At 42.6% G+C, this 16940-nt stretch overlaps 1 protein-coding gene across 2 annotated transcripts in view; it reads left to right on the top strand.

Moving 5' to 3' along the window:
- GAP43 (growth associated protein 43) overlaps window positions 1–16940 on the top strand; it is a 102148-nt gene that overhangs the window by 21135 nt on the left and 64073 nt on the right. The window contains exon 1 of one of the 2 annotated variants that reach the window (XM_072811610.1): window positions 14257–14397. The exons of the other annotated variant lie outside the window; for it this stretch is intronic. Within the exon in view, the coding sequence (XP_072667711.1) occupies window positions 14371–14397 (27 nt within the window). The 5' untranslated portion in view covers window positions 14257–14370. Of the gene's footprint in view, window positions 1–14256; window positions 14398–16940 lie in introns of those variants that run through there. 2 annotated transcript variants of the gene reach the window in all.

The following is a 16940-nucleotide window of genomic DNA, read 5'->3' as shown; positions in this document are numbered from 1 at the left end:
GACATGGGCAGAGGGAGAAGCAGGCTCCATGCAGGGAGCCCAACATGGGACTGGATCCCGGGTCTCCAGGATCACACCCTGGGCTGAAGGCGGCGCTAAACTGCTGAGCCACCTGGGCTGCCCAAGAAGAAATATTTATTGAGTGCCTACTACAAACTAAAAGATGTAGACTGAAAATATGAATCAGATATGGTTGTCCCCTCTATGGGATTCATTAATTCCTCTTCATGATATCCATATTAGGTTGGCGTTCAGCCTTTGCTGGAGTACCTCCAATATTTTGTGTGTTGCTATTCACTTATACCACTCTTCAAATGAGAGAAATTAGGTTAACCTCACTTACAAGGATAGAGAGGCCGAACCAAAAATGTGCTTACCCCTTATCATTCAAAAAGACAGATTCAGAGATCAAAGGAGAGTCCTCAAAGCTCTGATCAGTTAATTTAGTGACCTCTTTTACCTTTGTATTCTTGTCTTGGTCCTGTCAAACTTACTGACCATTATACTCACCCAGAGATGGGAGCAAAATACTAAATTTGGATATCTGTAACCCAAGGAGTATTTTTGTTACCACAAGGAATATCCCCAAGCCTCTTAATGTATTCAGAACACTTTCCCTTCTTATTGAATGAAGCCTCATTAACTCAGGTTTATTTGCATAGAAAAATTAAGTTTTAGAATAAATCTACAGTATTAAAATGAAATTCTTACATTTGTAAAATGCTTAGAAACATCTCAAAAAAACATATTTTGGCAAAAATTAAGGCATTAAGAGTTTCACAAAATGAAAAGTAAAATGGCATACAAACACATACATATACACACAAAGTATGGAATTTTAACGATTATCAAGATTTCTACTTTGGATCTAAGGGAATAGTCAATTGTCATTTATCAGAACATTGTTCAATAATAATTTAGAAAAATTAAACATTGGACTAACTTTTAAAATTTAAAATACAATACTAAAACCAAAGCATATTAGATTATGCCTCTTGATAAGATTAAACCATGATTTCAGATTCTCCTAATATTCCTCACTGTCAGGGTCCAGAAACTCAGGGCCAAGGGTAAGTCAGCCTTAGATAAACAGATTGTCTGGCCTAGTCCACCAATCTGTCCAACATTTGTGACCTATAAAGATTTTTCCTGCAAGCAGCTCTGTTCATGCCAACTGTTTATGTGCACAGTGGAAACTTCCAAAACTGTCATTCCCAGGTTTGCTTTGCTTATGCAACTAATTACTATTGTGCTAGGTCATTCTTTCTTTCTTTATCTTTTTTTTTTTTTTTTTTTTTCTTTTTGGGCTATGTATTGGAGCCAAGAAGGACTCAGTTAATCCATGCCTTTTGGTCAAAGACAAAAGTCAAAGAAGAAAACCTCAAAATTATAGTGTTCAAGATTTGCATAGTGTGCCTTGGTCATGTCAAAGGACTTAGAGATGGTTGCTGTAGGTGGAGATTCAGAAAGGGTATAATGAGAGAGAATACTAAGAGAGAGGGAAAGAGAGAGAGACTGAGTACATGCTTTAAATCATCCTGAAGAAATGTAAAACTATAGAAATAACCCAAGACAAAGGAGGGAAAGTTCAACAGGTATTTTAGATTAAACATAAACCCTCAGAAATATTTGTAGTGCCCTAAGTAGATTGCCATTTCTTGTAGAGAAAATATAATCAGGAAAAACTCTAATCACAAGAGACCTCCCCACTGGGACTCATTTGCAATATGATGCCATATTATATGTTAAAAATCCCCTTCTCATATTTTTTTATATATTAAGTATCTTTTTCCTGGAAAATAACCAATTTGTATTTTCTGAGCCCCTACTGTGGGCCTAATTCTATGAGGACATATTGTGATGGCAAAGAGAATGTAAACCCCACAATTTGGGAGAGGAAAAAAGACTGATGTTTAAGAAATTAGTTCAAATTGAGGAATGAGGAATGGCACTCATGAATATAATGAAATAAGGCAGCCTGTAACTAAAAGATACAAGTGCTATGACAGATTCTCATTGGAAGAAGGAAAGGAACATGAAAGACTTTAAGGATGGGTCAAGATGAGAGAAGAGAAATGGTATTCCAGCTACACAGGATGACACAGAGCAAATTGTGGAGCTTTGAGGGGATCATCCTGAGAAAAGTGAAGAGTGTTTGATGGTAAGAATTAGGGAAGGAAATAGGTGTGCAGATGTGACCTACCAAAAAAAAAAAAACAACAACAACAACAACAACAACAAAAAATTGAGCTGTTCTGGTAAGAAATTTGTGCCATTTACATCTTTTGGCTAAAGAAGTGACAGGACGGGGATCCCTGGCCCAGGGCGCGATCCTGGAGACCAGGGATCGAGTCCCACGTCGGGCTCCTGGTGCATGGAGCCTGCTTCTCCCTCTGCCTATGTCTCTGCCTCTCTCTCTCCCTCTGTGTGACAATCATAAATAAATAAAAAATAAAAAAAAAAAAAGAAGTGACCTGTCAGAAAAGGTATTTAGGGTATATTTGCATGTAGTATTGCCTGGGTAGATTTTTGAGGCAGGAAGGTGAGTTCAGAGCTTAGTATTTTTTCAAATATGAGTAGGGAAATGAAACCTTGGACTGGGATGTTCACAGGTGGAATTGAAATATAAAGCTGATTGTGGCCCTTTTGAGGAAAATTGACCAATTTCAGAGGTTAGGGGACATGAAGAAAAGTCTTTATCAATACATGTGGTCTGTGACTCTTCCTATTCATCACACAGGTGACAGGTGGTATAGGTAGTATGACAAAGGAAGTCATAAAAACAGCTGGGGATCCCTGGGTGGCTCAGCGGTTCAGTGCCTGCCTTTGGCCCAGGGCGTGATCCTGGAGTCCCGGGATCGAGTCCTGCGTTGGGCTCCTGGCATGAAGCCTGCTTCTCTCTTTGCCTCTTTCTCTCTCTCTCTCTCTGTCTGTCTATCATGAATAAATAAATAAAATCTTTTTTTTTTTTTTTAAAGCAGCCCTTGTTTTAGGTAATTATTCTGGGTGCTTCTACAAATCTACTTGCTCCTCATTTTCAGTTTCCTAGTCCTTGGATTGCTAGCTCTATTTCTCACTCTTATTTTCTGCTTCTGACCCCTTCATGTGGATTCTATCAGGCATTTCTTCCTGGCCTGATATTGAGGATTCTCCTCTACTGACCTCTCAGTCTTGCTGTCTTCTCTGGCCTTGGAGACAATTTCTAACATTGAACTTCATTACCCATTTCAAATCTACAACCCTACAAGCCATGCCAATGCTCCTTACTTGCCTTGTGATGGGTAGAGAAATAAAATATGATTGTTAAGATTTCCAGCTTAGATAAGTAGAGTGGAAATGCTATTGGCAAAATCAATAAACTTGAGAGATAAGAGCTGGTTTGTGAAGGAAGACCATGGTTTTGATTTCCAGCATGGGTTGTATGAATAAGGTATCCAGAAAGAAATGTTTAATTTCTTGTTAAGCAGGGGCAAGTGAGAGGAGAGGAGGAGACAGGGGCAAGTGATTCAAAGGATAATTGAAAGCTTATTCATCTCCATGGGCTTCAGTTAAGGGAGAGTTAGAAAAAGAAGAGCTGAGGGAAAGGCTTACTCTCCCTTCAGTGGCAGAAGATACTTCATTAAAAGAAAAGAAACAGGTGCACTTGGGTGGCTCAGTTGGTTAAGCATCAACCTTCAACTCAAGGCATGATCCTGGGGTTGTGGTATAGAGCCCTGCATCAGGCTCCCTGTTCAGCAGGGAGCCTGCCTTTTCCTCTCTCTCTGCCTCTCCTCCTGCTCATGCACTCACCTTCTCTCTCTCTTTCTCTTGCAAATAAATAAAATAAAGTAAAAAAGAGAAAGAAAGAAAAAAAGAAAGAAAGAAAGAAAAGAAAGAAAGAAAGAAAGAAAGAAAGAAAGAAAGAAAGAAAGAAAGAAAGAAAGAAAGAAAGAAACAGATGAGTTAGTAAAAAACTATCATACAAAATCAAAGAAGCCAGTAAGGAGTAAGCTCCAAAATAGAATGGTCAACATGACTAAATCAGAGTGATCAAGAAGGATGAGAATGAAGACTAGACCACTGCATGTGGGAGGACCATTGATAGCCTCCAAGTGGGCAATTTAGTAGAATGGTGAAGATGAAAGCCAGATTGTAGGGGCGTAGGAGGGGACTGAGGTGGAAGAAATACAGGCAATTGGCAGAGACCGCACACAAGAAATTTGGCACTGAATGAAGGGAGATGAGACTGTAGTAAAAGGGTGCTATTTTTTGAGCTAGGGAGAGACCTATGTTAAAGCAAAGAGAGGAAAAGAGAAGGGAAGACCAAAGGGCTAAAAGCAGGAAACAAATATGACATCAATGACCAGATGGGTTCAAATTTCTAAATTTCAAGAGAGTTCCTTGTAGAGAAATATCCTTTAGAATAAAAAGGAAAAAGAGGATGAGAGATTTGTTGGATTGGGATGGTGTACACTCAGAGGATCCTGTCAAAATTCCACACCCCTTCCTTTTTTTTTCCTTCCCCCAAATGAAGAACTGTGGTCAGTTGCTCAGAGCAAAAAAATTAGAAACAAACACTGTCAGGGGAGCTTACTAAGCAACAAGAGTGAGTTAAGCAGCATGTTTCCCAGTGGTTTATGAATCGTCTGAATTTGCATCTCCTAGAAGATTTTTAAAATGCAGTTTTCTGGAGGAGAGATCTCATTTACAAGCTCCTCAGATGACTCTTAGGCATATGAATTCAGGAGCCAGTGCCTTACTGAGAAGTGAAGCCATCTTGAAAACATTGTGAATTTAGGAAGCTAACAAGAAGCTACAATATCTCTCACCCTGTGGCCATTTTAATCTTCACATCCCTCAGAGTGCTTCCTTCAGTAGGTGTATTTGCATGGGAAAGAGTGAAACTCATCCCAGCAGACACTGGCAAGAGCGTTTGGCTAGGTCCATGACATCTGGGAAAGCTCTAAGGTGTATCTATAACCTACAAGAAAACCCCAATACTAATTACATACACACCTGAAGTTTAGAGGATGATGTAAACCACTTGTTTTTTCCACTGAATTTCCTTTCAGTTCATTAGGAGTTTCCTTCAGGTAGACATCTGGGAGTCCCTGTCTCTCTCTGGGCTCTCTTATTTTTCTCTTTTCACTCATTCCCATTTTTAGCCCTTTGTCCCTCCTCTTCCCCCAGCCTAGTTCCCCCCCCAGACTTGAGGTGGGATATTAGATCTTTCTAGTTCTGTGCCTGTTCTGTTCTAGAGGGTCAGCATTAGAAGCTTCAGACATTTGGTCCCTAGAGTTTTCAAAGCTGCACGGTAGATCAACTGACATTTGCTTGGTAACCTTGCCCCCTCTCTGTAGCGTAACTTTGATAAATTATTATATACTTAAGTCAGTGCTTCTTAATCTTGTCTTACTCCTCATAAGGAGTAAGGGGGAAAGAAAAAGTGTGTGGAAGAAAGTCAAATTCAATTCTGTCACATGAGGATACCTTTAATTATTTGGAAACCATACGCCAGGAGGCCCACAACAGGAGGAGCCTGGGATTCATTGCTGGAGTTCTGGGAGTTGTAGCATTATTAGTTTCCTGCTGAGTGAAGTCTTAGTCTCTCTCTCTCTGTCTCTCTGTCTCTCTCTTTCTCTCTTTTCTCTCTCTCTCACACACACACATACACACACACACACACACACACACACACGAGCTATTATTTTATTTTGTTTGAAAAGTTAGGCTTAGTGTTTGAAGATTATCTTATTAATCTTTTCATTTGGTTGGTTGGCTGATTGTGGTTTTTGTTTGGTAGAAAAAAATTTACTATCACCTAGGGTGAGAGCATCAACACTGAATTTCAGACCTCTGAACTGGACCCTATTATCAAGAGTAAACATATCCTAAACTCATTTTACGAGTAAATTCTATATTTTTCTTTCCTTACACTGCATTCCATTTTATTTACCAACGCAGAAATGGGAGGTTTTACTTTCTCTATTTCCTTCAAATGATATACCAATATACTTAAAACAGTATAGTAATTTCCTCCATTTTTATCTGTCCCATGCTTCTCTTAAACACATGTAATTGATCCTTCCCAACCTCCTCCCCTGTTCTAAAATTGTTGTCTGAGGTCTTTAGTGACCTCAGCATTTCCATTTCCAAAGACCTTTTCTCAGTTTTCACTTAACATTTTCACAGCATTAGACTTTTCCAGACACCTTCTTGGGACTCTCTCTTCTCTTGGATCATTGGTTCTTCTCAATGCTTATCGAGGCTGGCTTTTACTGGATCAACTTTCTCTTCCTGTGTTCTATTTAAGATATCCCCCATAACAAGATCTTAGTTTTTCTGACCAAACTCATTCGTTAGAAATCTCATTCATCTTCCTAGCTTCAGCGATCACTTTTTTATAAAGGACTCTCAACTTTGCTTCCTGTATTAAAATGCTTCTTACTGGCTATCTTTAGTTGAATTCCTCTTCCAAACCTTTATGATTGAAACTGAATTCACCATCTTTCTCCAAAACCTGTCTTCCCCTTTGAATGCCTCCCTTTCTGTTATTTCTTCCAGCCTCAGTGATGATTTTCTCATCTGAATTTTAAACCACATACTAACTGTACCACCCATTTAATTCTGAGTGTATGCTACTTTGTTACTTATTTAATTCTTTCATTTTATTTCTTGTTACCATTTTATCGCCTGTTTACCTAAATGCTAAATAGTTTGAGGGCAACAATTGCATTTTCTATATCTCTACGTTCCTGATTCTAATCTAGAGTTCAATAAATTTATTGTTAAGATGTTTCAACTAAGTTGCCAATATTCCTATATACCTCTTTCATTGTTGTCACTTTTGAAAGATTAACAGATTTTGATAAAAAATAGTAGATAGGAAGATTTAATTGTGGTTTAGACCACCATCTTGAGACAAAAATGGCAGCTAGTAAGTTTACTTGTAAGAGAATTTCTGTAACATTATTAAAAATGGATTCTTTTTTTTTAAGACTTTTATGAATTTATTTTGAGAGAGAGAGAGAGAGCATGTGTGCACGGGGGAAGTAGGGAAGGCCAGAGAGAGAGGGAGAGAAAATCTCAAGTGGACTCTGCTGCTGATTGTGGAGCCTCATGTGGGACTTGATCTCATGACTCAGAGATCACGATATGAGCTGAAATCAAGTCAGTTGCTTAACCAACTAAGTCACCCAGGCGCCCCAAACAGTGGATTCTGTATAATTTTGTACATGTTCACACTAAAGGTGTCCTGCTATTCATAACTCTGATAGAGGGAAGCTACAGGTCAAAACATTTATGAGGCAAGCTGAAGAGGCTAGAGTTAGGTGAAGCACACAGCCAAATGAGAGGTCAGGCTGAACTAAAAATTGGAGACTGGACTCCTACACCTCATTTGAAAAAATGCAGACATCAGGGGATCTGCAATTTCTTATTTTTTTTCTCGACCAAATTATAGGATAGTTTTTTCAATGTCAAAGGCAGCTAAGGAAGGTTTGAGAAATAGTTTCTGCTCTTACTTTGTGTTTTGTGCCATCAGTTTACCAAGAGTAACCTCTACCTTAGACTCCTATTTCTCTCAGGAGTAGGTTTATAGATTCTTAGTATTAATGAGCTGGAAAAGATTTGACCATCTAATTAAAATTCCTTGTTTATAGATATGCAACCTCGGGTCTTATCTCTGAAGCCTCAACTTAGTACCAGTCCTAGAGTTTGGGTAATTCGATGCAAATGAAAATATTGCTGTTATATTAAAAACAACATTTTAAATTTTAAATGTTATTTGTGTTTAATGGATTTTTTTTATGAAAAAGTAGATTCACTCCTCACTTTTCAGGTACTTAACATTTGAATTGAAAAAATTACACCTAAAGAGTGTTTCCAAAAAATATATGTAACAGTAGGAAGGAAATATTTCTCTCTCTCCTGTCCACTTCTCCTTCTATCCCAAATCTACTGTATATAAGGACTTATGCATTGCTTCTATGATAATTCTGCTATTGTTAAGGCTGGAACACTCAGCTCAGGTGTCTCTTATTGGTTTTAAGTTTTCTGCTCTGTTGTAAAATAGCCTGTATTTCAAGTTTTCCATTGTTTTCACTTTAATTTTTCAGTTGGCCACTATCTGTATAAAATAGAATTGGAGCTCAGAGAAAAGTACCAAGTGATTAAAATACTGACTGTTATATTAATTTTTAGTATGACTGTAAGCAAATCACATACTTGTCCACTCAGCCACCTACATAGAATAAAATAGCAAATTATACAAGTTTATCTTAAAAGTTCTTCTCTGGAGAAAGAGACTTAGGAAATACAAACTCCCTCTTTATTGAAGAGCTCAGCTCTGCCCAGGATGATCTGAGGAAATGGTGAGAAAACCCAATACTACTTCAGCACACCTCTCTCACAGTCTTTTTTTAAAAGCCCTATTTTATTTGAACACTGTGTTCCTGAGTCAAAAGAGTACTTCAGCAAAATCTGCCTTCCTGGGGGCAAAGCAATCTCACACCGTCACACTCTCAGAAAGGCAGATACTGCTGAACACTGACTGGACAAAGATGTTGTGTGTTTTTCTTCTTTTTTTTTCCTCCAGCAAAAATTACTCAAATTGCTTGAGAAAAAGACACAATATGATGTTTATCCCTGTTTACAGATGTTTAACCAGTGCCCCTTCAAAGGGTCATGTGCCTACAAACAGCATGGTAGTAATTATATCCATTGCTGCAAAGAACAGATGTGTAAATTGGTAGTTTCTTGGGGGAAAATAATACCAAGTCCACTTTCCAGAAATGTACACAGTGCAGTGCAGCTGTAACATTCTGTATGGAGGTCTCTTTAGTGTCTAAAATGGAATGTGCCTGCATTTAAAAGTATGAAAGTTCAGTGGGGCATCTAGCAGGGAAGTCCAGGGGCACCCAAAAAATAATTCAGATTGGTGTGTTTAAAAATTCCTAGTGCTATTGAACAAATTTCCATATCCAGAGTAAGTAATAACAAACCTTTGATTCTAAGGTTTTCAGGCAAGAAATGTATATTGACTAGAAAGTGGTATTAGGAAACCTCTGTGCATTTAAGATATAAAAACCAGGTTTCAGTGAGACCAGATTGCATCAAGGTAATCATACTTTTGACACGTGAACACCAGAATATTCCTAAACTCATCACTGCAGGGGTTGGCAAGGACTGGGGGTGCTGAGACCCTCCCCTGAAAACTAGAATTCAATAATTCCTTATTTTAAAAGCCTATGTTACCTTGGATACAACAAGAAGAATTTTATGAAATGTTTTCTACTAGTGAATTTACTGTATTGAAAACTGGCTTTCCAAAAAAAAAGAAAACTGGCTTTCCCTGAGGATGGTCTATTTATATAAATACATGGAAATCAGTGAGACCCCTGAAGATTAAAACAAAATACTAACCAAACAAGTTAAGCTTATTGTTTTGGAATAGTTTCTTGAACAGGTCTGTTATCGCAGATATGGATATCACTATAAGCTTTACTATCTTCTTTCTATATAAATCCTCCTCCTCTTAAACTGTGTCAAATTCAGTATGTTGAATGTTATACAGTGATTCAGTGTGTGCCTAAAGGATGCGATTTCTCCTGGACCCAGGCTATCTGTACCTTCACATGTACTTTGCAGAAAATCAATATGTATCCTATAACTTAGTAAATGTGCTAAAACATTTTTAGTTAATTTGCATTTACATTACAAACTGTAATACGCAATGACATTATGCCTGACTTGGGAATTTTGCTTCTGGGGCAGAAGCATAATCTTCTTTTTTCAAGCTATGCTTTTCTGCATTCATGATTCCATACAAACTATCCAGCAGCACCAAACCATGGTTCTATGATTGAAACGTAACAGAGGAACAATCTAGTATGCTAGTCTGGTTCAGGCCCAGAATAGGATTGTAAAGAGACTCACCATTGCCTTAGGCCAAAGCATGCCTTTTGACACTAATGATCTAATTCAGTTATCTACTTGGTTCCAAATTCAGCCTTCTCATTCTCTGTGGCCTTGGGGACTCAAACAAAACCACAGGAGGTGATAAGGGCTAGCCCCAGCGCTGTTACTGACCTCCACTGACCGACCTGCAGGCCTCGGTTCCCCCGGAGGTGAAATGACATGGTTTGATGACCTCTTCTAGGCTTCATGTCTGTGTTCAGTGTGTCTGCACATACTGGAATTTAGAATAGGAATTCTTGGTCCTATGTGCTGGTTAGTGCCATTTGTCTCTAAAATCAGTAGGGAATGGGGGCAGGAATAGAAAATTCTTACTGTTGTTTAATACAGACATATTCAGTAAAATCAAGGAGGCTATTTCCAAACTGGGCCCACACAGGTACTTATTAAAATGCATTTCAGGTGCTCTCCAGCTAGCTTTACACCAAACTCCCTCAGTGAGCACCATAGGAGGTGGGGCCATGCATCTGATTTACAAGCAGTCCTGATGGTAAATATGTATGCTGAGTTTTGGGAACTCCTAATCTTGATGAAAGAGCACTTTTTCTGCTAATCTGAGATTTTGGGGGAGCAAAATCATTTAATTTACCCTAAACCTCAACTTTGTAATAACGGAAATATTATCAGGGTGCCCGGGTGGCTGTCAGTTGAGTGTCCGATTCTTGGTTTCCACTCAAGTTATGATCTGCTGGTGCAGGACAGAGCCTGGTATGCACACCCCACCCTGCCCAACCGCAGGTAATCTGCACTCAGCAGGGAGTCTGAGTCAGATTCTTCTCTCCTTCCCTTCCCCTCCTGGCTCACCTGCATGCTCTCTCTCAAATATAATCTTGAAAAAAAAAAAAGGAAACATTATCTGTCTCTCCCAATCTCCCAGAAAGTAACAGTGCTAGTGTCTTAGTGTAACAGCCTTTTAGAAAACAGCTTCTTAGAAAAGCAAGCAACTTCCTAGTTACAAATGGATTATATTTCAAAAACACAATGTTAAACCTGAAACTTTTAAAACGCTTTCTCCATGGAAATAACATAAAACATAAAATAGTCTTAAGATTTCTGGACCTGTCTATAAAATTCAGGTTAAGCCAAATGTAGCTCCAATTCTGTACATTTGTAATGGAAGCACAGGAGAAAACAATGTTACTGGGTTTGGGAAGGTAATAGAACCAGTTCTTGATTGTTGTGCCCAAGATTGTGAATCCGAGAAACCACCAAGGAGCCGACACCGATGCAAGCACACGAGGGTTTATTAGCAAGCTTGAGCTTGGGTCCAAGTATACCCCACACAGTGGAGCAGGGACTTGGACCCCAAAGTGGGTTACAGCTGGGTTTTTTATAGGCTGGTCTAGGGGATTTTCAGAAGGGTTGGAGGAATTTCTCAGGTTCTGTTTACACTCTGATATGGGGCTTTCAAGGGCATTGAGATCTGTTCTCATTCTAATATGGGAATTTCTACCATGGGTGTGGGCTCTGTTGTCTTTCTGATATGGGATTCTCTGCCCAGGGCAATTCTGAGCTCTGTTGTCTTTCTGATATGGGATTCCCTGCCAAGGACATTGAGGACATTCTGCAGTTTTTTCCGGGTAAAGTTCAGCTCTTATTCACAGGGTCCTAAGATGGCTGTACTTGTGCTAATGCTAAACTTTAGGTGGGATGGCCTTAATTTTTCTTGGCCTCCACATTGTTATCTAATTTCACTTGAAAAAAAAAGAAAAGAAAAAGAACCATACACCAACTTCCCTTTTTTGGTAAGGTGTTTTGCTACCCCCTTTAACAGTAGTGGGAATGAAAACTATAGCAAGATTCTTGTTTATTAGGCAACTTTGGGTCATAATGGCATTCTCTCTCTCTTTTTTTTTTTTTTTTTTTAAGAGAGGGAGTGAGGGGTAGAGGTGTGGGGTGGGGGGCAGGGAGAGAATCTTAGGCAGGCTTCAAGCCCAGAACCGAGCCTACACACTGGGCTTGACCTCACAACCCAGAGATACTGACCTGAGCTGTCAGAAGCTTAACCAACTGAGCCACCTAGGCACCCCGATAATGAGATTTTCTTGAGGAATGAAAAAGAAGGGTGCTCAAAAGGAAATTTTCAATGCTGTCTGGGCAAAAGAGGAAATACACCGGGGGGAAAGGGGGTTAAAGTCAGGGCAGAGAGAAAACAGAGAAAAAGAGGATTAAAGAGGAGATGAGTAGCTTATGTGAGCATGTGATGACGTGCAATGTAGGAGACTTGAGTTGCTTAGGTCTAAGGAGAAAAACTTACTGGGCCTCTGTTTCCCCACCCCAGACTCAAGAAAGGAACACTGGGTAAGAGATTTTGTCAATTACCTATATTTACCACCAGATGGCAAAATTGATCCGAGGCCTCTAGGGTCCTGGTCAGTTTGGAGGGGGTGTGGGGGGGTGGATTATGTGGCATTATTGTGGCAATTCAATTATTTGCTCCACAAATATTGAGTGCCCACTATGTCCTATCAACTCTGCTAGAACTGAGGTTGACATGGCCAGTCCTTGCCCCCAGTGAACTTACAGTTGGGGTGGGGAGTTAACCAAGCACAAGAGTGGCCCCAGAATAATAAACTCTCCCGTAGTGAGGCACAGACTTGCTCCTTTGGTGACTTGCCTCAATGTCCGCCCGGACAGAACCACAGACATGGGCCAGTAATTCTTTTCCTGCACTCACCTCCGCGCCCACAGGTGGGGGGCAGGGCCTCCTGAACTTCTCCAACCCCACTTCTGCGTCTTTCAGAGCTAAGACTTCAGTCTTCCTTCCAGCAGAACTTACTAGCCTTTTTGGCCTTTTTCCTTCGAAATATTTATCCTGGTGAGGGTGACGGGCATTGATCTGCTTAACCGAAAAGAAGAGGGGTTACAAAAGTCCTCGGCCCTGGGATCCTTGGCCTGTTAGGTGTGTGTTCTCCTTTTCCTTTCCTTTCCTACAAGGACGCAGACCAGGGGGATGAACACACCTCTCACATTCGGGTAACGCTGTGGACATTGGACAGAAAAATAATTCTATAAACAAACTACATTGCATACGACTTCAGATTCAGGAGCCCCCCCCCCATCCTTAGGGCACCCCCAGACTTTTTTAAAAAATCATGCAAAAAAAATAATTTAAAAAAATCATGCAATTTCGGGGATCCCTGGGTGGCTCAGCGGTTAGCGCCGCCTTCAGCCCAGGGCGTGACCCTGGAGACCCGGGATCGAGTCCCGCGTGGGGCTCCCTGCATGGAGCCTGCTCCTCCCTCTGCCTGTCTCTGCCTCTCTCTCTCTCGCTCGCTCGCTCGCTCTTTCTCTCTGTCTCATGAATAAATAAAATCTTTAAAAAATATATAAAAATCATGCAATTCAAAGAACTGGCAGGAATCGTGGGAGTTCGTGGAACAGCACGGCGGGGAGGGTGTAAGCAAACTTTCTTGTTTTGCCTCAGAAAAGCTGGCTGCGCCTGGGGTCTCCGCGCTCCGTTTCTGCGGGCGCGGACGAGCGCCTGGTGCCCCTTCCCCAGCTCAGCCTTTGTCCCCCGCGCCCTCCCCCTGCACTTGGACCCGGGTCGCCTCCTCCGGGCCCCAGAGCCCCAGGCGTTACCTCCGGCCTCTCTTCGGGGTGACCTCATCCCTTTGTTTCTCCGCGGCTGCCGGCCCCGCCCCCTGCCTAATTCCGGGCGGGTCTGCGGGCGTGGTGGGCGGGGCCTCGTCCGCGGTGGGCGTGGCCTAGTTCATGGTGGACGCGGGCGCGGTGGGCGTGGCCTAGTTGGCGGTGGGCGGGGCCGCGGGCGCGGTGGGCGGGGCCTAGTTCGCGGTGGACGGGGCCTAGTTCATGGTGGACGTGGCGCGGGCGCGGTGGGCGTGGCCTAGTTCGCGGTGGACGGGGCCTCGTCCGCGGTGGGCGGGGCCTAGTTCATGGTGGACGGGGCCGCGGGCGCGGTGGGCGTGGCCTAGTTCTCGGTGGGCGGGGCCGGCCGCGGAGCGCCCCGCCCCCTCCGACGCGCCCTCTCGGGGGAGGCTCCCAGCTGGGGCTGCACCGCGGAGGCTGCTGCGACCTCCGCGACCTCCTGCTCGGGCGCTCCTCGCCGCTCTCGGTGGCCCGGAGAACAAAAGCCCCGGGCCTGGCCGCGGCGGAGGAGCAGCCCGGGGCGCCGCGCGGGCTCGTCCCCTCGCCCCCGGGTGTTCGGTTGGCCTGCACCCCCTGCTCGCGGGGACGCGGCCCTCGGCCTCGTCAAGGTTACTCAAGGTTACCCACTCAGCCCGGGGGAAGGACGGCAGTGAAAGCTGGGTCGTTGTAGCCCCGCCCAGCTTTCCTCGCCTGGAGGCTGCAAAATGCACATTAGCATTCCTTGGGCTGCGTGCGCCTGCTTCTCCAGCCCCAGAAGCGGAGGAAGGTGTCTGTCAGCAGGAAAAGACCTCTGGGAACTAACCAGTAATGCCTTGTCATTGGAGTATAACAGAGGTGGGAAAACCAGCCAGGCCAGGGTCAGGGACAATGATCCCTCATTATTTAAAAAAGAAAGAGAAGGGGGGTGGGGGAGAAAGGGTGGGAAAAGAAAAGAAAGAAAAAGCTATTTCCTAGGCTGCTTCATCTGAGCTTTACATTTCCCACGATGAAGTGCAGGCTCCTTAGGCAATTGGGGGAAGGAAGGGAACTGAAACGGGAGGGAGGAGGTGAGATGACTTCTGCAGGTGTGGTCGCGTTTCGACTCCGTGTGAGATTTTTCTCTTAACCCGGAAAGGCATGGAACCAGCATGCATTCGTTCATTCATTCAATAATATTGTTAAAAATGGTTAAGGAAGTCAACTTAGATGTTACAGACTTTAGCACTTCATGAAACCAGCGGTCTCTGGTCTCAGGGGTCCCATGGAAGTTCAAAATGGAGTGAAAGGCTTTTTAGGATAAAGAAGGAGGAACAAGAAAATAATAAATGAAGAGCTCAGGGTTGACTTGACATTTGGGGGATGGGTTAATTGGATATACTGTGTTTCTGATCAAGTGGAGCATTCATAGGGGCATGAAAACTTAACTTTTCAGTTTGCTGACATGGCATCAGGGGCAAGAGCACCTCCATCTTGGGCCTAGGAATTTACTTCAAAAATATGTGTTGAACATTGAGCACTTACTCTGTGATGGGCTTTGCCTCTGGCTGTAGGTGACCTCAGGTCCACGTGAGAGGATAGCTGCAAGCAAGAGGAGGGGAGAGCTAAGGTGTGGCCCTATAGCTAGGCTAGGGTCTGGATGGGCCTAGTGTACCAGACTGTGAAGGGACCTGGAGAGGAGAAGAGCTGCAGAAGACCAGCGGCACTCGGAAATGATGAGGGTAGGAAGCTGATGGGACTTGGAGCTTTCTCTCTCTTTCTCTGACCTCTTTTTCTTGCTTAAATAGGTTAAAACCAACTGTGGCAGAAAATGAGTGATTGCATCTCCCATTTGTTTATTTTTAGCAGTCTTGGTTTTTACCCCCCAACTAGGACAGTAAATTTCATTCAGATTTTCCATACAGGTGAACAATGAGGCTTCAAAAATTATAAAATAAGGTGTTCCCTTTAGAAGAGCTTCATGCTTTCATGTAAAGGCTTTTGGGAAAGTGGAGAAGAGATAGCTTTTTGCTGGCTGCCCAGTGATAGATATGGTCCTGCATTCTGAAAGGGTTGGAATGAGGTGCCTCAAGGAAGGTGATGTCCGCTTTCCTGATGAGGTGGGTCCTTACTAGATCATCGAAGCCTATAAGCAAAGTCATCCTGAACTGTGCTGACTCAAGAGTCCGTACATGGGAGGCTAGTCAGTGGACAAATTCCATGCTCCCTCGGTTTGGTGACCCTCCTTTGGAAATTGGCACATTTGAGAATGATCTTAATCTCATGAATGTTCAATGTATAGAACTAACTTTAGAAGGTAAGTGACTGTGTGGGGGAGACCCTGCCCATCCCAAGTAGTAGGTCTGGATGACAGTCAACTTCTCTGAGGCTTTCTTTTCTACAGAAATAGGAAAATGGAACATACATATATATACACACATATTTATATATATGTATGTATATATTTGCACACAACTAGGACACTGGTACTTAGAATATTTGAGTCCTGAATCTCCTAGTTAATGCCCTTAATGTACAGACACAGAAATGGAGGCGCCGGGAAGTGAAGGGACTTCCGTGGAGTTGCAAGGTTGGGATGTATCATGTTTATAGCCCTGGTCTCCTGACTGCTAGGCCATGGTTTCTGCTACTTCCCCTGCTGCTCCTTATTTCTCTGTGCTTTGTAAAAAGAGAAGCACTTCTGAAATTATTTTTTTTTAAATCTTTTTTTTTATTTGTTTATTTTTTTACCTATTTATTATTCATGAGAGACACAGAGAGAGAGAGGCAGAGACACAGGCAGAGGGAGAAGCAGGCTCCATGCAGGGAGCCTGATGTGGGACTCAATCCCGGGTCTCCAGGGATCCTAAACCGCCGAGCCATCCAGGGATCCCCTGAAATTATACTTTGGTGTAAAGAAATATTCAAAAGAACTGTGGATTTCCTGGGATGGGTGTGTTTGGTCTGGGTGTTGTAAGCTAGTACTTGTCACATGGTCATGTGCAGAAGATTTGTGAAAACGCAGATCCTGATTAGTAGATCTGGGGCAGGGCCAGAGTGCATCGCCACCCAGCTCCTGGCGTACAGATACTGCTGGTCCGAGCCCTGAGCAGCAGAATTGTCAACAGCATTTCCTCCCTGTCTTTTCTTTCTCACTGATGGAACAGCCCTGGGGATTTAAGGAGCCCTTTTTTCCCCTGTTACCAGGTCACTGTGTTCCCTCAACTCATCTAGATGCCTTTCACTTCCTGGTCCTCACTCCAACCTGAGACTGTTAGAAACAGTCCCTGGAGACATGTGTCTTGAGCTGGAGGGTGTGATCTTTTGTCTAGTGACTTAGCACCATCTAACTTGATTCCACAAAAGCTTTCGCACATAAGCAACTTACTCAACTCTGATAGTTGGTTATAAAAAAAAGTCTT

The sequence above is a fragment of the Canis lupus genome, chromosome 35 (assembly GCF_048164855.1).
Source record: "Canis lupus baileyi chromosome 35, mCanLup2.hap1, whole genome shotgun sequence".
NCBI classification, from domain to species: Eukaryota; Metazoa; Chordata; class Mammalia; order Carnivora; family Canidae; genus Canis; species Canis lupus.
Note: the sequence above shows the minus strand (reverse complement) of the source record. Positions and strands in the feature narration are given on the sequence as shown.